Consider the following 22140-nt stretch of genomic DNA (forward strand, 5'->3'; position numbering starts at 1 on the left):
AATGAGAGACAGATAAAAGGAGAACTCTTTAATTTTGGAAGAAAAAATTTGATTTCAATTGCAATGAGGAAATGACATGTGGCACATTTTAGTTATAAAATTAGTAAAGTAGAAGAAAGAAGTTTTTAATTTTAGAAAAAAATATTTGATTTTAATTGCAATAAGAGAGTAACATGTGACACATTTTGGTTATAAAATTAATAAAAAAAATAGAATTCTTTAATTTTAGAAGAAAATATTTAATTTTAATTACAATAAAAATAATATATAACATATTTTAATTGTAAAATTAGCCATATATAATAGATTTTCCATCTTTGTTTTTAATCCCCTTCTACTTGGATTTGGTACGTTCCTAAATATGAACTAAATTACAAGTTTATATTGTTTTTTATACTTAGTCATATTTTGACATGCGCTATATTAAATTGAAAATTTTTATTTATATTCTTAATGTTTAAATTTTATTTATTTGAATTGTATAATTTGTTACTTATATACATATTGAAATTTATATTAACATATCTATCTTTTTTAATTTTGATTTTAGTTAAGTTATTTTAAATTTTTTGCCGAAGAACTTCATATATTCTGATTCTTTGCTAAAATATTGGATTCTTATGTCCAAGTTTTATGAGCAAAAGCATTTTTTCTTATTTTCAGAATAAATAACTTAACAAAAACTTGAATACAACTTATTTCTGTAGAAAAATAATTCAATGCATGACAGCAATTTTAAAAGCAAAGAAATGATCTTTTTTTCTTCTCGCAATCATTTTATAGGTTTATTTGGAGCTTTCAAATCATCCAGAATTAAAACAAGTATGGTGTGACAAAACCGTAGTGCAAGTGAATAGGTTTGAGAATGTAAAATCTTTGGTTGTGAAAAGATGTGGTTATCTTGTGCATGTAATTCCATCTCATTTGCTTCATTGCTTTAAGAATTTGGAAGATCTGCAAGTATCCGATTGCCATGAAGTGCAAGTCATCTTTAATATGGATGACAGTAGCAATAAGCAAGTGGCAAAATCAATAGGGATGTCTCGTTTGAAAAATTTATCTGTAGAGAATCTACCAAATTTGGAACATGTATGGGACACAGATCCGAAAGAAAATATTCACTTTCAAGCTCTGCAAGATTTGAGCATTCACAGATGTGATAGTCTTGAATATGTGTTTCCATCATCAATGGCTAAAGGTCTTGCCATGAACAATCTTTCAATAGAAGACTGTGAGCAGTTGGTAAAAATATTTGCAGAGGAGAAAAGAACATCAAAATTGAATGCCAATAAGGTCCTAAAAGCAATGGGTATGTTCCGTCTGAAAAAATTGTCGTTAGCGAATCTACCAAATTTGGAACATGTATGGGACAAAGATTCAATTGAAATTATTCACTTTTCTGCTCTGCAAGATTTAAGCATTAACAAATGTGATAGTTTGAAATATGTGTTTCCAACATCCATTGCTGAAGACCTTGCCATGCTGAATAATCTTTCGGTAGAAGACTGTGAGAAAATGGTAAAAATCTTTGCAGAAGATAAAACAACCTCAGAATTAGGAGACACCAAAACGTTTGAGCTTCCTTCTTTGACTTCACTGGTGCTAAGAGAGATGCCAATGCTCAAACACTTTTATCCGGGACTACACAAGCTTCAATTTCCAAAACTAAAAAAACTATATATACAAGTCTGTAAATGGATGATACTCAATTGTCAAGAGGCAAAGGCTTTTGTAGATCAACAGGTTCTACTTCCAATCCAGCAGGTACTTCTTATAACGATTTTATAGTTTTATTAAAATCGGTTTACATTAATCAAACAATTATAAAAATTTATATAAGGTAACAAAAATTATTGATGACGAATAAATAAATTAAATAACACTGTAATTAAGGAAAAAAAACTGTCCAATATCATAGATATAACAGAAACTTCAACTTGGATATTGATGAACAACAAAAATTCTGTAACCTTTTTTTTCTAAAATAAAATAGCTCAAGACAACAAGATAAAATATTTTATAGACTTAAAATTTAATATTGTGATTTATAGTCTGTCAAAAATATGCTTGAGTTTATAAAAACGTAAAATATCTTTTAATTTAGAAATTTTTTTAATTGAATATTAAAATCAGAAAAAAAGTAAAGATTATAACTAATTTTTTTTAAATATATATTATATATGATATCTATTTTTTCAAAAGAAAAATGGTAAAATAATATATTTTGATGGTTTATCTACTTTTTTCAAAAGAAAACAATTTGGCACCGTTTGTCATGTTCGACATTATAAAATATGAAATATATTCAATTAAATAACTCAATCTCCAACACGCTATTTCATATAATTTATCATTGCATGTCAATTTATTTAAGTTCTATATGAATCAAACAATTTATTCATTATTAGATGCAGAGTACTATACATTCCAACTTATTTAATTTTTGTTCTTACAACAAATCTATTCATTTTTTCCATTGTTAGTTGCCTACAATTTTCTTTATATTTTATCTTGCAATTAATATAATAGAAAAAGTAAGTTGCAGAAATTTTTCTATCCCATAAAGTTTTCAAAAAAAGTATTCGTGTGTGAAAAAAAATTGGCATATATTCTTCTTTGGATCTGATCAATATTACTTAAGTTTAGTAGTATTGTTTAGTGAGTGATTAAGAAATAGAGAAATCAATTTTCTATATTAATTACATGATTTATTCACTATTAGATCTCCAAAGTAATTTATGTTGTTCTTAAAACGAGTCCATTTTGATTGTGTTGCTTGTTAGGTTAATCTCCTATTTCAGAGCTTGGAGAAATTATCATTTGATATGAGAGGCGCCAAGTTGACTTGGGAAGTAAAATCTCGAAAACTTGAATTTGAAAAGTCAGAAGAAGAAAGGGTTGAAGAGGTGCTATTTGAGGAAAAACCTAAGGCTGATGATGTTGAACTCCTATCGCATCTCGATCTCAAAGGGTTAAGGCTACATGCTCTTGATGGACTCAAATCCATTGGTTTGGAGCACTCTTGGATACACCCCATCCTTGATAATATCCAAACATTGGAAGTGAAGTGGTGTTATGATATAAAGAACTTAGTAGCAAGCAAGGTGTCTTTCTCTAGTCTGACGAAATTGGTTGTATATAGTTGCTTTGGTTTGTTGTATGTGTTCACATCTTCAACAGCAGAAAGTTTGAGTCAACTCAAGCATATGGAGATAAGCAATTGTAGATCAATGCGAGAGATAATATGCAAAGAGGATGATGAATCTAATGAGAACATAATATTTGAGCAGCTTCAGGTTTTGCATCTTAACAACCTGCCAATGCTGAGATGGTTATACTCAGGCAAACGTACTTTGTGTTTTCCATCATTGCAACACTTATCCATCTTTGGCCGCATACTCTGGAGGATGACAACATTCTGTCCCCACTTCCACATAACGAATCTAAATTCACTCAAGTTGTGCTCAGGACAAAGCTGGAATGCATATGAAGTCCAATGGGAAGATGATGTTGATACCACCATTCGCAAAATGAATAACAAAAAAGTACGTCTTTAATTCTTTCAAAGTAAAAAAGTCCCTCATATTATAAACTACATGATTGGAATAATAGACAAAAAATAAACAAATTCCAGGTTTAGTATATTATATTATATTGGAAGATTATTTATTTTAATAATTTTCATTACTAACAATATACTTATCTACTATATAAAGATCGAAAGAGGTTTGATATACAAAATTTTCATTATATATATATATAGTTATTTTTAAAATTTAAATATAAATTAAATCTCTTAATTAAAAATAAAAGAATTTACCATCTAAACTAATATTGTGTTTATTATTATTACACAGAATAAATAAATAAGAGGGTGGATTAAATACACTAGTTACATAACATTGAAGTAATATTAGAACATTTCAATAAGATGCCGTAAAATAAAGAATGACATTAAGCAAGACGGACCCTAGTAGCCATCTTTCTATTTTAAATTTATATAGGTGCTTATGAGAAATAACTTACAAGAGAACCAAACAAGGAGTAATTAAGTTTCTTGTTTCCATGTGTAGATTGGTCTCAGAGAAAGCCTATATTTTCAAGACATGTGGCGTGGCTCATTGACAGTTCCTGAAGCATACTTCGGTAATTTGGAGTCCTTGATTGTACATCAATGTGAATTTTTATCCCAAGTAATACCTCTTCATTTACTTCCTTTTTTAAATAACATGCGAAAATTAAAAGTTCAGGAATGTAGTTCTGTGAAAACTATATTTGATGTGAAGTGCATAACAAAAGACAAGACACTACTACCAATTAAATTTTCGTTGAAGAAGTTGGTATTAGAAAAGCTGCCGAATTTGGATAGCATTTGGAAAGAAGATCCTGGTGGGGTACTCGACTTTCAACTTATACAACAAGTGCGTGTTAATACATGTAAAAGCCTTACAAGCTTGTTCCCAAAATCAGTAGGCAAGGATCTTATCAATCTTAAAAATCTAGAGTTGAAACATTGTAAAAGCTTGGTGGAAATCATTGCAGGGATTGAAACAACACCAGAAAGAACAATTTCAAACCCTATTAAGTTCCCACGTCTGACTTCATTGACACTGTTGGATTTACCAAGCTTCAATTGTTTTTACTGTTCGTTGCATTGTGTCCTGTTGAAGACACTGAATGCCCATGATGATGATTCACAAATTGAGGACCAAGTCTGTTTCAAAGAGGTACTTATTAATCATGCGATTGCTTTATATTTCCCACATGAGACTACTAATGGTAAATACGTTAAAAAATCTTATAATATGGACAGTGAATTGTGTTGTATAAAGATGCCTATAAATTTTTCTTACTGTATGATTTATATGTAAAAATAATGTATTTTATATTTTTTTTATCTTTCTTCAAAATATATTGGTGGACATGTCTTGCGATCAGCATCACGAGTCTATATATTCATTCCCACCTCCAAAAACAAAATTATCAAATATATAAAGTATTCGTTGTGCTATATGTTTATTTTTCTCTTCAATGGTATTCATTCTTGTAATTTTAATAATATAAGATTAAGTCCATTTGGTTTAGTTATTTCTCTAACCACTTGAATTGATGGCCTCATTTCCTCTATCCAGGTTACTCCTAAATTGACCAATTTGTTGTTTGGTAAAAGAGAAGTGAAGATGATTGGACATGAAGAATGTGAGGGAAGCCACTTTGGCGACACAAATGTTTCTGATATGCAGGGTTTTAATGTTGTTGAGCTTGAGTCTGATGAACTTCCATATACATTTCTTCAAAAGGTGTCTTGTATAAAAACTCTCCAAGTGAAAAATAGTTCAATCAAAGAGATATTCTGCTCTAAAAGGCCTAGTTTGGATTGCACCCAATTTCTACCACATCTTAAAGAATTGAAGTTGGCTTCTCTTTCTGAACTAATTTCCATAGGATTTGAACGCTCTTGGATACGAGAATCATCAATTCTCAAAACTCTGGTAACCTTAGAAGTAAAAAGTTGCTCTAGTTTAACAAGTTTAGTTTCTTCTCCTGTATGTTTCTCCAATCTGACGCATTTGACTGTATCTGAATGCGATAGCATGATATATTTGTTCACATCTGCAACAGCTAAAAGTTTGTCTCAACTCAAAAAGATGAAAATATCTAATTGTAAATCCATGCAATGGATTGTGTCTAATGAAGGAGAAGAATCAATTCATGATGAGATAGTATTTGAGCAGTTGCAAGAATTACAATTTGAGAGTTTAAAAAGCCTTAGAAGATTTTACAATGGAAATTTTGCCTTAAGCTTTCCATCATTGGATAAATTGAAAGTGATTAAGTGCAACAGGATGGAATCTTTCTGTGAAGGTACCATCAATACTAACAAGTTGTCAGAAGTAGTCTTTGATGATTCATTTAGAGGTGATAGAACCCAATTGGAAGTTGATCTCAATTCTACCTTACGAAACACTTACAAGACAGAGGTATGTATTTATTTTTTTCTTTGTTACTTTTTTTTAAGAGACAAACTTTTCTCATATTTTAAGTGTTTATAACAACAAATATTAATTTGTAATGAGAAAAAATTACTTACTTTACCAACCTTTATTCTTTAACTGTCAGAATTCGTATCATAACTTGAATTAGCATTGATTGACACAGTTTTAGCTAAGTGATATGCTATATATATATCACACTTTTAATATGCCTATCTATATCCGATGTTGGATTAAAAGCAGATATGATATGCATTATTATTGTTGCAAAATTTCCATTAATTTTACATTGGATGATATAATTTTTACACAATTTTCACAAATATTTTATATATGTATTAATAATTTAACAATTGAGAAGAATTGTATTGTATAAATTTTTAAATGAATTATTCCTCCACCTCTTTTGATTTCTTTCTGTTTATGTATAAATCTGTGGAAGGTTTATAGTTAGAATAATAAGATTATACGAGAATTAGAAGAATATATTTGAGTAGTTAAATCTTGTATGAATACTCATGATATAAAGCAAAAAAATTATGTGATAGTTTTAACTAATGATATGACTTTTTTAAGTGGAAAACAGAAAAATTTATGAAGATATAAGATGTTTAATTTCTAAAAAGGATGTAATAAAAAACGTATACGTAATGAGAATTAAAGTTGGATGAAAATACTAGATTTTGTGTAGTCAATTAACATGTGGACCGATTAATTTTTAACATTTTTGTTATATTTCATGCACAGGTTGCAAAATTTGTGAGGGAAGTAAAGAATTTGAAGCTCAGCGAACACCCAATGATACATGGAATATGGAATGGTCCATTTCGAATTCCATCCTTGTGCTTCATCAGATTGAAGATCTTGATTGTGGAAAAATGCGAATTCACATCTATTGTAATACCCTCTCACATACTCGATTTGCTATGCAAATTAGAAGAGTTGATCGTGCGACAATGTGATTCCGTGACAACAATATTTGAAGTGACACATGAAGCAAAAGACACAATGATCAATCCTTTAAGATCTGGCTTAAAGAAATTGACTATTGAGCAGCTACCAAATCTTGAACATATTTGGGATTCAGATCCTACTCAACAAATTAGTTATTTTCAGAGCTTTCAAGAAGTGTACGTGAATGGATGCAACAACATTCAAAGATTGTTTCCAATATCTGTAGCCGAAAATTTGAATAAACTTGAGAAACTGGAAATAACAGAGTGTGATAGATTGGTGGAAATTGTTGCAAAGGATGAAGCAGATGTTGAAGGAGCTCCTAAAGAGTTTACATTGCAAAGCATGACCTCCATAAAACTGTGGTCTTTGCCAGAATTGAAATGTTTCTACTCTGCACCCAATAAGTTAGAATGCCCCAAGCTAGAGGAAGTGCACTTATTCCACTGTGACAAGGTGAAGACATTTGAATGTGAGTCTCAGAAATATCAACATCCACAAGCAGAGAATCAAGCCATTTTCTTGTCAGAAAAGGTTTCATGTCTTGTTAAATTTTATGACATATATCCATCCATGTCATATTAATTATTTTGACCATCATGTATGTAGTATGATAAATTGACCATATTTTCTTTCCCTTGTAGGTAATTCCAAACTTAAAGTTTCTAGCACTGAGCAAGGAGGAGATCATGATGTTGTGGCATGAGCAGCTTCATGTGAACAACCTTTCAAAATTAGAAGCTCTTCGGTTGCAATGTTTTCATGACGATTCAGATACTTTTCCATATGAAGTACTCCGACAGCTTCCCAACATAGAAAATCTTGCGGTGAATTGTAGCTCTTTCAAAGAGATATTCTGCTCTGAGAGTCCCAACATGGACAACGGCAATGGAATTCTTCCTCATTTAAAATGTTTGCAGTTGATTAAGCTGTCTAAACTGAAGTCCATTGGATTAGAACATGCATGGATGGATCTCATTTCTAAAAATCTTGAAAAGTTGCTAATAGACCAGTGTCATTGTTTGAGGAGCATAGTACCAAGCAACGTATCATTCTCGAGCCTAATAGAATTAAACATATCAGAATGCAATGGTCTTGTGAGTTTGTTCACACCTTCAACAAGCAGAACTCTGCATCAACTGAAGACCATGTCAGTAAAAGATTGTGAATCATTAGAAGAGATAGTGTCAGAAGAGTCATCAGAGAATGTTGAAGAGGAGATAATAGTATTTCCTAAACTGAAAACTCTGTCCCTTTTCTCTCTACCAAACCTTGGAAGGTTTTACAATGGAAACATTGCCTTAAAATTCCCATCATTGGAAAAATTCTCACTAATCAATTGCCAAAAGATGGAAAGCTTTTGTGCAGGTTACGTAAGTGTCAACAGGTGGACAGAAGTTGAATTTGAGGAGGATGAATATCCAGTTTTGTTGGAAGTTGATCTGAACTCTGCTGTACGGAAAGCATTTGAAGGAATGGTATGTATTGTATTCCTTTCTCTTTAGTTGAAGTTCTGATCCAACTAAAGTTTCCTCTCTCTTTTGTGCATTATGCATTATGATTAAATTTGTTAAAACAATTTAGAATACAGTTTCTGTTTGCAGATTCATGCTAATTAAGAGGCTAAGTTGATATGTCATACATTTTTCCTTATTCATATTGGTCATAGCCAATTCAGAGATGTAAGCATACAGAAAAGAGAGTTGCCACTAAGTCAGAATGTTTTGTGTCAGTTTGGTTTCATGTCATGGGATTCGGCTATATTTTTATGTTAGTTGCCGAAGACCTAACACAACCCTCTTCCTTTATCCAGTTTTGTATCAGTTTGATCAATAAGAAAAATTAATTAAGGTGGCACATACATAATTTGATTAGTAAAATACTATAATTATTTTTTGCGTAAATCAAATTAAGTTGCTAATTTAACACCACACCCCATTATGAGTGTTTCAAAAATTCAACAAATTCCTTAGTTATGTTAGTGATTGTCAGAGCTCCGCTACCAAGAGAAAAGACGGTACGTAGGATGTTGCATAGGATCAATGGAATTATGTTTCTGCCCAAAGTTTTATGACTTCTATTCAATTGAAGTCTTAGCCACTAGATTCTGTGAGAGAGAAATGATTAATTAATTAGTTAGTTAGAGATTTGGTTGTAACGGCATACATCATTCATTCTTTCTTATACTTTCCATTATTACACAAATGCTTTTAGATTCAGTAATCACTTCCAACCTCAATATAGAATTATTCGTTTATTTTGTTGCTCCTAAATTGTACTTATTATATACCAATATTAAAATCCCTTCAAGTAGTAAACTTAAACGTATATATCTGTTTGATCTTGACCCAATCATCAGTTAACCTTATTTATTCTTAATTAAGTTTAAAACATTACCAGGATGAATATTCACTTTAGGTTAAGTTTTAAGTATCGATCTTTGTTAGAATATAAAATTAGTTACATAGTTTATATTCTGCTATTTAAATTTTAAAAAAAATATTTCAATTCATTAATTAACTGTATAGGACTAAATAGTATATACCGAAATAATCTGGTTCATTATTGAATCTTGGAACCTGGATGCACTTAATGAGAGTAATAATACTGTGACTAAGCCTTGAAGTGCTATTTAATTTGTTCTTTGTTCTTCTTTTATTAATTTTAATTTTTAACTATGTTCTGATTGGAGGGAATAATTGGGAAAGGTTCAAACTTCAAAGCAAAAATTTGGTTTCTATTATTATTATTATTATTATTATTATTATTATTATTATTATTATTATTATTATTATTATTGTTGTTGTTGTTTTCTAAACTAAAAAAGTTTAACACACTAAAGTGGAACAACAAATAAATAGACACAACAAAAACAAATTCAAAGACAAAGTTTATCAATTTTCTGTCATCTCTGATATTGCTATCAACAACTAAAATGATCAATATCAATCAGCTCTTTGTAGCTCAAAAACATCCTTTTTTGTATGACTTCAACATTTGCTTCTTTATTGTTATTATTATTATTGTTGTTATTATCCAAAACAAAATCCTTTATATTTGTCTTCTTGCCTTTCTAGCAGATCCCAAATTAAGGTTGAGTTATATTACCATCATTTTTTTTTATTGCATATATTACTTAAGTTTCAATTTTTATTTTTATTTGATTTTTTATAAACTAACACTGTTATATTAACAGTTTTATTAGGCGGAATCTAATTTCAGTAATGGAGTTAGAGACAAAATGAGGATACCCACATGGACAAGACATTGATACAGAGGAAGGAATATTGTCAACTTGACTTCTTTTATGTTGTATTATTTTTTTTCAAAAAAAAAAAAAACACTAAAAAAATTAAAAAGGAAAAAAAAAGAACAAGTGTGTAGTGTGGTTATAACTTATAAGTTTACCCAAAACAGAAAAGAGAGAAAACAAAAGTTCAAATGTGGTGTGGTTTTAAGTTAAAAAAAAAAAAGAAGAGTGCATGCATGTAATGTGTGTGGCGTGGTCGTAAGTTTAAAAAAAAAGAGTGTGCATGTGTGGTGTGGTTATAAGTTAAAAAAACAAAAAACAAAAAACAAAAAACAAAAAAAAAAACAAAAGACCAAAAAAAAAAAGGGTTGGGATGATCTATGTTAGGGTAGCGTTACATGTGTGTGAAATGTGTTTGCATTGTAACTCATGGATAATAGATGATAACAGTGTGTTAAACTGTATTACTTATTTTGCTTTATTCATTGTTTTAACTACTTTCTTTTTTTAAAAGTAAAAAAAAGAACAACTGTTTGTATTCCGTTGTCAATTTAATATTATGTCGTGACATTTTATGTGAACACATACAGGAGTGATTAAGTTTTCAACATTTTCTTATTTTGTTATGGTCTATTTTTAATTTCTTTTAAAATTGAACATAATCTTCTAAAGTGAAAACAGCACTTACTCATTTAGAAAGTAGGTCATAGGTCCTCATCTATTCGACTAGACAAGCCAAAGTATCAAACCTATGAATATCACTTTATCCCCCAGCTAACACACATCCCAAAGTACTGAAATTATAACTCATTATATACTTTTGTTCTTTGTTTGCCACCTTGAGAAAGCATCAAAAGTTCTGGCATCAGATCTATAATGCCTATAATATGTGTGTTAATTCAAGAAAAGCTGGCCATGTGAAATCTGGATACACTTTTGGATTCTCATTGTTGATAAGTTCTTTTGGAGGAGTCACTACTTTTTTTGCATTTGGACTCTGAAAGAAAACAACTGATTTTCTTTTTTGCATGCAAGTCTTTGCATAGTAGATAACGGGAATTCACTTTTATTATAGAATCATTTCTTTTCTACATCTGAAATATTTGATGCCAAACCTTAAATTCACTCCCAAAAGTTCCATGATCTTAATAAAAGGATTGCTCTACCTTAGTAATTTTGATACAAACTCCTACCAAATGAAAATATGAGACAAATATTTTATATTACAAATATGCTTGGATAAGGACCACTTTATTTTTTACTCTAGCCAATAATTTCTTGCTCTACCTTAGTGAATATTGAAGCAAAATTACATCAATTAATTACACTTGGTACTTATGTCCTCTAATGGTTGAATTTTAAATTTTAATTACTCAAGGGCGGTAATTTGTATATACCAAGTTTCATAAAAACTATATAAATTTTTTTACTTAATTATTAGTATCTTTTATATATCATTGCTTTAGGTGATACAACAATAAATACTTGACAGATAAAAAAAATCAATAAATATTATTTTGAGATTAGAGTCTATTAAAAATTTAAAAAAAAATTATTATATGATATTTTGATTTACCCAAGTTGTCTGAAATCTTCTCCAAGAACACCAACAAAATAATCCTCTAGAGTTTTGTAAGATTGATAAGCATATATAGTAAAGAAAAGAAACCGTGTCCTTCAAAAGCAACTTAGGCCTTAGAGAAACACATTACTTCTCCTATTGGCATATACATCCACAAGGCAAATATTAGTTCTCCTATCTTTAATTTCTTTGAGTTCTTTAATTTGCTTCTCTGAGATATTCATGCAAAAGAAAATAATCCATGAGTATATGAGCTTTAGCTATGAATTCATCAACAACCCGAAGGTTCATCATAACATGAAAGAATAATCCATGCTTCATTCTCGTTAGAGCAAATATTTGATATTGTAACTGCCGCTATAGGCAGGGGATGCTCGTGGTAAATGGTGTCTCTTACGAGTTATTACGATAATGTTTAATTTGGTTTGTCCTTTCTAGAACTATGTATGTTATGTGAAACAGCTAACCAACTGATATATTATTGTTTAGTTTTGTTATGGTATTTTTTTTTTTTTTGTAATTTGAACATAATCTTCTAAAGTGAAAACAACATAGGTTTTTTGGTCTTGAACTATATACACAGATACACTCATTCTACGAGTTCTATTCCACTACCTAGGCTAAACTCAGGAGAATCAGAGTTGGTGTAACTAGATGATTTATAATAAGACACAATTTTTAATGTCAAATTAAGTATTCGGGATGACGGTAATTCACTTTTATTATAGAAATTTTTTTCTACATCTGAAATATTTGCTGCCAACCTCTAAAATTCACTCCCAAAACCTCCATGATTTTAATAAGAAGATTGCTCATCACTTCACAGTAATTTTGATACAAAGTCCTACCAAATGAAAATATCAGACAAATATTTTATATTACAAATTAAAGATTGATGGTTTCAGTGGCTAAGAGAAGGGGGGTTGAATCTTAGCCCCATTTTCGAATGCAAACACTTGCTGACCTTCAGAGAAGACTTTTTTGTTTTTGCTCGTCGCTGGATACGAGCAACTTTGTTTTGTCTCGTCCCTTGCCACGAGACTTTTCTTTTTGTCTCGTCACTTGGCACGAGATAATTTTAGTTTTTGCTCCTGTGCAGTAGAAACAGAAATGTAGGAGAGAAGAGTTGAAGATTACACCCAGATATATCCTGGTTCAACTGCTAAGTGCAGTGCAGCCTACATCCAGTCTCCATCACAAACAATGATGGAATTTCACTATAATCAATCTGATTACAACTTGTAAAGTGCTAACCCAACTTACGAGGGGATTCCCACAGAATCATGAAACACAACATAGATGAACAAAGGAACTCTAAGACATCTATGGCTTTTTCTTTTAATTTTGCACTCTATGGCTTTTTCATACAAACCTCACTGTTTGCCTTTTTCCATGAGACTCAAGACATGACAAAATTAAACAGAAAAATACAAAACATAATACATTGAAGGAGAAGAGAAAATTGTTAGCTCAGGTAGCTCTGAGAACTCTGTGCCTTGCACTCTCAAATTTTCTCCTTGCTTCAAACAGTGGTTGTTCCCCTTTTTAAAGAAGAGGAAAGCCTCCACACTTGAAGCCAAAACCGAACCAACTTCTTCCTCCTTCAACAAATCCGGTTCGGCCACAAAGAGAGATAAGAGATAACCATGCAATAACCAACATGCAATTACCTCTATACCTTTCTTGATCATCACCCTACATCAATCCGAGCTCTCCATCATTGGCTTCCTCTCCAAGATGGATTTCTGGCCCTTGATGCCTCATGATGATAATGACTTCATCTGCTTCAATCTCTGCCTTCAACCATCACTTCGCCACTCTAGCTACTCCCTGTGGTGGTAGAACAGAATCGAAGACAAGCCATGCTTCAAGAATCTCCCTTGCTGGCCGAATCTTTGCCTTCCATTTTGAGCATGAAGCTCCCAAGATTACTTCACCAAATCTAACCATATTTGGTGACAATCTTAGCCACAGCTCCTTTTTATTTTAGTATGTTTTCTTGCCATCATTAGCTTGATGGTCTTGATGCATGCAACTCTTTCTTTTTCTTTGTTGATGAGCATGGCGTCCATGGTTTACTGGACAAAGACCGAAGAGGAAACAAGAAAGAGATGAGAGAGAATGAAAAGAATATGAAGAAAAGCAATACAAAGTGGTTAAGCAAATTAAATGGGAATAGTTTGCTTTTACTTCCCTAACATAGAGTGGCGTGTTTGTCATTATAGCCATCAATCAATTCAGCTGAATTTTCTCTCTCATGTTCCCCATGCATTAATTAACAATGCAATAGATTTTGAAATCCATCACATGGTTAAGGGCTTGGTTCCGTTGGAAGCACTATGCTTTCATTTTTCTTTGGTTTCGGACCAAGAATGGAACCATTCATTACTTAAAGAATTTGGGCTTGCAACATGAAATTTAAAACTGGCCCATCTATCAACATTTGCTTTCCTGATTAAATGTGGAACACGCATAAAGCAAATGGGAAGCATGTAACACACTTGGGCTTAGAGCAATCAAAATCATTTGGGCCCAAGTGTCATCAAATCAGCCATATTCACCATACATTATTAATACCAAAGGCTGAATGTAATTTGGGCTTGCACCAGAATTTTATTTTCGGCCCAATATTAAACCTGTAGCAAAATTATTTAATCAATATATATTGAATTAAAAATTCAGATTAATAATTTTGCAATTAATTGATTTTAATAATGTTTAGTCATCACAAATATTAATTTAAAGTTTTCCAAACTCATCAAAGATGCTTGGGTAGGACCATTTTATTTCACTTTAGCCAATAATTTCTTGGTATACCTTGGTGAATATTGAAGCAAAATTACATCAATTAATTACACTTGGTACTTATGTCCTCTAATGGTTGAATCTTAAATTTTAATTGGGTTAATACTCAAATTCGTCCCTGAAAGATCACGCGATTTTTATTTTCGTCCCTGAATGATTTTTTAAATCAAATTAGTCCCTGAAAGAATTAATTTAAACCACGTTCGTCCTTACGTTAATTGAGTGACATCGCTGTTAGAAATCTGCTGACGTGGACTGTGACTTGGCTGCCCACCCTAACCAAACGACATCGTTTGGCAACTCCAGAGTGTTGCAATGAAACGCCTGCGTTTTGAGGGTAGAGTGTAACGTTTTACACTTTGTCTTTGATCTCTAACCTCGTTCTTCTTCATTCTCAGCGTGATTCTCTATTTCTCTGGCCCCTAACCAAGCATCACGAAGACGAAGAAGACCGCCCCATTGTCCGCAACCATTGGAGTAGTCGTGGAGCATTGTTCGTGCGTCTGCTGTAGAGCTTGGTGGGAAACCTGAGGCAAGTATACAGCATTATTTCTGCGTTCGAAGTAAGGGGTAAAGTTTTTTGTATGTTGCCAAAAAAAATTGGTAAAACTGTGTAAACCTCTAGTTTTCGCATTATTTGATTGAGTCATCGTTAAGAATCTGTTAGTGCATAGGGTCTAGAGTTTCATCCCAGGGTTTGGTTTATGATCGGCTGAATGCATAAATGAGGAAAGACTTTGTTTTTTTGGCTTAGAAAAAATGATAACTATTTTTTGTGTTAATGGAGTAATGGTTACTGGTTTAGTTGCTGTGTTGGTGATGATCTAGTGTTTTTCTTGTTCTGTTTTAATTTTTGTATAGGGTTTGGAGGCCTTGTAATTCTAAGATGGAGGGTCCTCCGATGACTTTCATATTTCATCGTGGTGGAAGCTTTAAAAATGATGAGAAAGGAAGTAGAATCTACGAACCAGATAATACGGAAGTGTTGATGGGGTTGATGGGGATACGTTGGATGTGTTTTTGTTAAAGGATACTATAAGGAACTGGGATATGCTGGGGGGGCATATGTTGGTGGAAGGTTCCTTGGCTGTCGCTTGAGATTGGGTTGAGGAAGTTGGAGACTGATAAAGACCTGCTCAAATTGTGTAAGACTTGTAGAAAGAATCACAATGTGATGAACATATTCTTTGAACATGGAGTTTCAGAGCCACACGTAGTGGAATGCATGAGTGAGGAAGATGATGTAATTGTGCCAAGCAATGCACCTTTGTTGAAGCTGCCCAGCACACAGCCTGCAATGCAAGCAAGGAAATTTGCATCCCAGCTCACAATGAGCCACTCACAGCCACTGACAACAAACTCTCTGCATCCCACTCCCAAAAATAAAGCCAAAGCCACTCCTAACTCTGCTGGACCCAATCCTCACCACAAGAACATGGACTATGTTAAGCCCAAAACAAGGTCTTCCCAGCAAGCAAAAAAGCCCAAGAAAAAGCCCAATTCTCAGCCCACAGAAAAGCCCACTGAAAAGCCCAATTCTCAACCCACCAGAAAGTGTAGTTCTTAGCCCACTCAAAAGCCCAAACCCCAGCCTAAGTTCCAACCAAAAAACTTCTCCCAACCTGCGACTTTTGTAGATCAACAAGTTCTACTTCCAACGAAAAGGTACTTCTTACGAGGATTCTATAGTTTTATTGAAATCAGTTTACATTAACCAAACAATTATAAAAATTTATATAACTTAAGAAAAAACATTGATAAGGAATAAGTAAATTAAATAACACCGTAATTTTAAATTAAGCTTTTAAAGTAACAATGTTATTTAGCATGTTTTATAATGCTAAATGCTTGATTTATGAACAGTTTTAATTGATAATCAAAACTCATTTGATATCATAAACTGATTTACTGCTCAACCTCTTTCATACAAACAAACATTTATCCAAATATTTTCCAAACGTTCTTCTTCTTTATTCCTATTGACCAATTTTTCTTTAAATTTATCTGAAATTTTTATTTATTTAATTTTCGTCAAATATATGTATACACATTGTTTGAAAAAGTAAAATTTAGTATTCTAAAAAAGAAACAAAATTCACATTTTTTTATAGGAATTGCATAAATTAAGAAATACATTTGAAATAATAAATTTGATTAAAAAATATAAACAAGAGGAACATACCTAATTGAAAGTTTTGATATTAGTTCTGAAAAAGGATTGGAAGATAATGATGTTTACGTGTGAAACGAAGAAGAAGGATTAGAAGATAATGATGTTTACGTGTGAAACGAAGAAGAAGGGAATAAAAGTAACTGTTTGGTCCAATTCAAACCGGTTTTTTAAATAAATCATTTGTATAAAATAAATCGATTTTTTTTAAACTATAGTAACACGTGTCAGTCATCAAGAAGCAACTTCACCTACAGTCGACTGCAGGTGAGTTTCTGCCACTTATTAATCATGCGATTGCTTTATATTTCCTACATGAGACTACTAATGGTAAATAGGTTAAAATATCTTGTAATATGGGTAGTGAATTGTGTTATATAACAGTGCTTATAAATTCTTCTTACTGTATGATATATATGTAAAAATAATGTATTTTATATTTTCTTTTATCTTTCTTCAAAATATATTGGTGGATATGTCTTGCAATCAGCATCATGAGTCTATATATTCGTTCTCACCTTTAAAAATAAAATTATCAAATTGTTATATGTATATTTTTCTTTTGTATGGTATTCATTCTTATAATTTTAATAATATAAGATTAAGTCCATTTGATTTAGTTAATTTTCTAACAATTTGAATTGATGGCCTCATTTCCTCTGTTCAGATCACTCCTAAATTGACCAACATGTTGTTTGGTAAAAGAGAAGCGAAGATGATTGGACATGAAGAATGTGAGGGAAGCCACTTTGGCGACATAAATGTTTCTGATATGCAGGGTTTTAATGTTGAGCTTGAGTCTGATGAACTTCCATATACATTTCTCCAAAAGGTGTCCTGTATAAAAACTCTGCAAGTGAAAAATAGTTCTATCAAAGAGATATTTTGCTCTAAAAGGCCTAGTTTGGATTGCGCCGAATTTCTACCACATCTTAAAGAATTGAAGTTGGCTTCTCTTTCCGAACTAATTTTCATAGGATTTGAACGTTCTTGGATACGAGAATCATCAATTCTCAAAACTCTGGTAACTTTAGAAGTAAAAAGCTGCTCTGGTTTAACAAGTTTAGTTTCTTCTCCTGTGTGTTTCTCCAATCTGACGCATTTGACTGTATCTGAATGCGATAGCATGATATATTTGTTCACATCTTCAACAGCTAAAAGTTTGTCTCAACTCAAAGAGATGAAAATATCTAATTGTAAATCCATGCAATGGATTATGTTTAATGAAGGAGAAGAATTAATTCATGAGGAGATAGTATTTGAGCAGCTGCATGAATTACAATTTAAGAGTTTAAAAAGCCTTAGAAGATTTTACAATGGGGATTTTGCCTTAATCTTTCCATCATTAGAGGAATTGAAAGTGATTAAGTGCAACAGGATGGAATCTTTCTGTGAAGGTACCATCAATACTAACAAGTTGTCAGAAGTAGTCTTTGATGATTCATTTAAAGGTGTTAGAATCCCATTCGAAGTTGATCTCAATTCTACTTTACGAAATACTTACAAGACAGAGGTATTTATTTATTTATTTATTTATTTATTTATTTCCTTTCTTATTTTTTCTTTGAGAGACAAACTTTTCTCAATAAGTGTTTATAACAACAAATATTAATTTGTAATGAGAAAAAATTACTTATTTTACCAATCTTTATTCTTTAACTGTCAGAATTCGTATCATAACTTGAATTAGCATTGATCGACACAGTTTTCGCTAAGTGATATGCTATATATAAAACACATTTTTAATATGTCGACCTATATCCGATGTTGGATTAAAAGCAGATATGACATGCATCATTATTGTTACAAAATTTCCATTAATTTTACATTGGATGATATAATTTTTACACAATTTTCACAAATATTTTATATATGTATTAATAATTTAACAATTGAGAAGAATTGTATTGTATAAATTTTTAAATGAATTATTCCTCCACCTCTTTTGATTTCTTTCTGTTTATGTATAAATGTGTGGAAGGTTTCAAGTTAGAATAATAAGATTATACGAGAATTAGAAGAATATATTTGAGTAGTTAAATCTAGTATAAATACTCAAGATATAAAGCAAAAAATTTATGTGATAGTTTTAACTGATGATATGACTTTTTAAGTGGAAAACAGAAAATTTTATGAAGATATAAGATGTTTAATTTCTAAAAAGAATGTAATAAAAAACATTTACGTCATGAGAATTAAAGTTGGATCAAAATATTAGATTTTGTGTAGTCAATTAACATGTGGACCGATTAATTTAACATTTTTGTTATATTTCATGCACAGGTTGCAACATTTGTGAGGGAAGTAAAGGACTTGAAGCTCAACGAGCACCCAATAATACATGGAATATGGAATGGTCCATTTCAAGTTCCATCCTTGTGCTTCATCAGATTGAAGATCTTGATTGTGGAAAAATGTGAATTCACGTGTATTGTAATACCCTCTCACATACTCAGTTTACTATGTAAATTGGAAGAGTTGGTAGTGCGACAATGTGAGTCCGTGAAAACAATATTTGAAGTGACACGTGAAGCAAAAGACACAAAGATCAATCCTTTAAGGTCTGGCTTAAAGAAACTGACTATTGAGCAGCTCCCAAATCTTGAACATGTTTGGGATTCAGATCCTACTCAACAAGTTTGCTACTTTGAGAGCCTTCAAGAAGTGTACGTGCATGGATGCAACAATCTTCAAAGGTTGTTTCCAATATCTGTAGCCGAAAATCTGAATAAACTTGAGAAACTGGAAGTAACAGAGTGTGACAGATTGGTGGAAATTGTTGCAAAGGATGAAGCAGATGTTGAAGGAGCTCCTAAAGAGTTTACATTGCAAAGCATGACCTCCATAAAACTGTGGTCTTTGCCAGAATTGAAATGTTTCTACCCTGCACCCCACAAGTTAGAATGCCCCAAGCTAGAGGAAGTGCACTTATTCCACTGTGACAAGTTGAAGACATTCCAATTTGAGTCTCAGGAATTTCAATGTCCACAAGCAGAGAATCAAGCCATTTTCTTGCCAGAAAAGGTTTTATGTCTTATTAATCTTTATGACATTTATACATCCACGTCTTATTGGTTATTTTGACTATCATTTACGTAGTAGGCTGAATTGACAATATTTTTTTCCCTTGTAGGTAATCCCGTACTTGAAGTTTCTAGCAGTCAGCAAGGAGGAGATCATGATGATGTTGCATGTGAACAACCTTTCAAAATTAGAAGCTCTTCAATTGCAATGTTTTCATGATGATTCAGATACTTTACCATATGAATTTCTTCAACGGCTGCCCAACATAGAAAAGCTCGTTGTATGTTGTAGCTCTTTCAAAGAGATATTCTGCACTAAAAGACCTACCATGGATTGTGTCAAAGAAAGTATTCCACAAGTGAAGTGTTTGCAGTTGAGTTCCTTGACTCAGCTGAATTCCATTGGGTTAGAGCATTCTTGGGTGCAACACATTTCTGAAAATATTGAAAAATTGCAAATGGATAAGTGTCATAGTTTGAGGAGTATAGCACCAAGCGAGGTATCGTTCTCGAACCTAATAGAGTTGAACATATCAGAATGTAATGGGCTTGTGAATTTGTTCACACCTTCAACAAGCAGAACTCTGCAACAGCTGAAGAACATGTCCATAGAAAACTGTGAATCACTGAAAGAGATTGTGTCTGAAGAAGAAGTAGAAGAGTCATCAGGGCATGTAGGAGAGGAGATAATAGTATTTCATAAACTGAAAACTCTGTCCCTTTGCTCTCTACCAAACCTTGGAAGGTTTTACAATGGCAACATTGGGTTAAAATTTCCATCCTTGGTTCATTTGTTGCTAATCGATTGCAGCAAGATGGAAAGTTTTTGTGCAGGTACAGTATCTGTGAACAGGTGGATGGAAGTTCAATTCAAGGACGAAGAAGATATAGAAGTCGTCCCGTTTGATGATATGGGAGAAAAACATGCATTCTTGGTTGAGGATGATCTCAATTGCGCTGTACGGAAGGTATTTGAAGGGGTATGTATTTAATTCCTTTATCTTTTTAGTCCATGTTTTGATGAAAATAATTAAAGTTTACTTCCTGAAATTTATTAAAAGAATTAGCTTTGTTTGATAAGCTAGGAAGCAAACAGAAAGGGAATACTCATTCTGCAAAATCATGTATACAGAATATGTAAATACCCTAAATATCAACCCCTGTTAATTAGGTCTCTTCGGCATGCATCCGGTATGTATTCCTGTGGGACCTACTCACCTACAAAAACACCTAAGATTCCTACTCACCTACAAACCAGAAATACCAGAAAAGAAAAAGATTACCAAGTTAAATGTTTTGCATTTTGCTCTTATTCATAATTCTCATACCCACTTCAGAGATATGTAAGGGACATGCATCATATTCGTTCTCTCTTCCATTATTGTACTACTTGTTCATCATACATTTTACTTGCTTGCTACCTAGTATTAAAACTCTTTTAATTAATTAAAATAGTATTTTAATTTCACTTTACAAATCTTTTAACTTAATTATAGATATATATTTTAATTTATAAATCCTATCTAGATCTAAATATAAGATTCTTGACCTAAAATCATTAGTTAATCTTTATATATATACTCTAAAAGTTGACCAGGATGAAGATTCTTAAGGACTTTTAGTTAGTTCGAAAGTCTTATGTATTTTTATTTGAATATAAAATTATTTATTTATACGTTATGACTAAATAGTTTGTAGGTTGATAATTTATTTTATTTTGTCATACACACTACACACCTCACTCACGATTATATGGGTTCATTTTTCTAATGATTTTATAATACAATTTGTGAATTATGCACTTAATGCAAATTCTAAAACTGTGAACACTTCAACTAAATTTTGCAATGTTGTTCAATCTTCCCCTTTCTCCCCCTCCCCCTCTTATTTCTTCTCTTATTAGAAGTGTAGAGAGAGGATTCACAAGTTTAAAGCTTGTTTTTATTTAAATATAAAATAAACTGTATTTTATTTATCAATAATTTTGTCTTTCTAGTAGACTCCAAATTAAAGTGAAGTATCACGTTACATTAAATTTTAATTTTACTGCTACTAATAAAGTTTAAATTTTTCATTTTTATTTATCTTTCTTCAAACTGACACAATTATATTAACAGTTCTATTAGAGAAGTCCAATTCCGAAGATGGAGTTAAAGACCAAAACGCGACACCTAGCCATATCAAAGGAGTTGATGAAGAGAAAAGATTTGTTGTCACTTTGTCAGTTGCAATTTGATTTGTTTTATATTATAGTTGTTTTAAAAAAATCCAAAAAAATTAAAAATACAAAAAAAATGCATGTGTGGTGTGATTGTAAGTTAAAAAAAAAAAAGAAAGAGAGAGTGCGTGTCTAGTGTGGTTAT

The 22140-nt window shown here is 31.7% G+C and overlaps 2 protein-coding genes across 2 annotated transcripts in view; both read left to right on the forward strand.

Annotated features, from left to right (window-relative positions):
- The window catches only part of LOC107475819 (uncharacterized), a 17695-nt gene extending 6980 nt beyond the window's left edge, over positions 1 to 10715 (forward strand). Inside the window, exons 5-12 of the mRNA XM_052257951.1 lie at positions 784 to 1764; positions 2784 to 3545; positions 4074 to 4146; positions 4246 to 4727; positions 5133 to 5981; positions 6741 to 7481; positions 7592 to 8425; positions 10144 to 10715. Of these exons, the coding sequence (XP_052113911.1) occupies positions 784 to 1764; positions 2784 to 3545; positions 4074 to 4146; positions 4246 to 4727; positions 5133 to 5981; positions 6741 to 7481; positions 7592 to 8425; positions 10144 to 10152 (4731 nt within the window). The 3' untranslated portion in view covers positions 10153 to 10715. The remainder of the gene's footprint in view (positions 1 to 783; positions 1765 to 2783; positions 3546 to 4073; positions 4147 to 4245; positions 4728 to 5132; positions 5982 to 6740; positions 7482 to 7591; positions 8426 to 10143) is intronic.
- A 6727-nt stretch (positions 10716 to 17442) lies between these two features.
- Positions 17443 to 22066, forward strand: LOC107475746 (uncharacterized). The gene is made up of 4 exons (XM_016095394.3): positions 17443 to 18267; positions 19038 to 19778; positions 19888 to 20757; positions 21895 to 22066. The coding sequence occupies exons 1-4, from the start codon at positions 17443 to 17445 to the stop codon at positions 21901 to 21903; spliced, it is 2445 nt and encodes an 814-aa protein (XP_015950880.1). The 3' UTR covers positions 21904 to 22066.
- The last annotated feature ends 74 nt before the right edge of the window (positions 22067 to 22140 follow it).

This window comes from Arachis duranensis, chromosome 2 (assembly GCF_000817695.3).
Source record: "Arachis duranensis cultivar V14167 chromosome 2, aradu.V14167.gnm2.J7QH, whole genome shotgun sequence".
Taxonomy (NCBI): domain Eukaryota; kingdom Viridiplantae; phylum Streptophyta; class Magnoliopsida; order Fabales; family Fabaceae; genus Arachis; species Arachis duranensis.

Excerpts from the sequence above, each read along its gene's own strand:
- LOC107475746 (XM_016095394.3), top strand. The coding sequence starts at position 17,443 with ATGTTGTTTGGTAAAAGAGAAGCGAAGATGATTGGACATGAAGAATGT. Across the intron at positions 18,268-19,037 it reads GAAATACTTACAAGACAGAG|GTTGCAACATTTGTGAGGGA; the intron begins GTATTTATTTAT and ends TTTCATGCACAG. Across the intron at positions 19,779-19,887 it reads CCATTTTCTTGCCAGAAAAG|GTAATCCCGTACTTGAAGTT; the intron begins GTTTTATGTCTT and ends TTTCCCTTGTAG.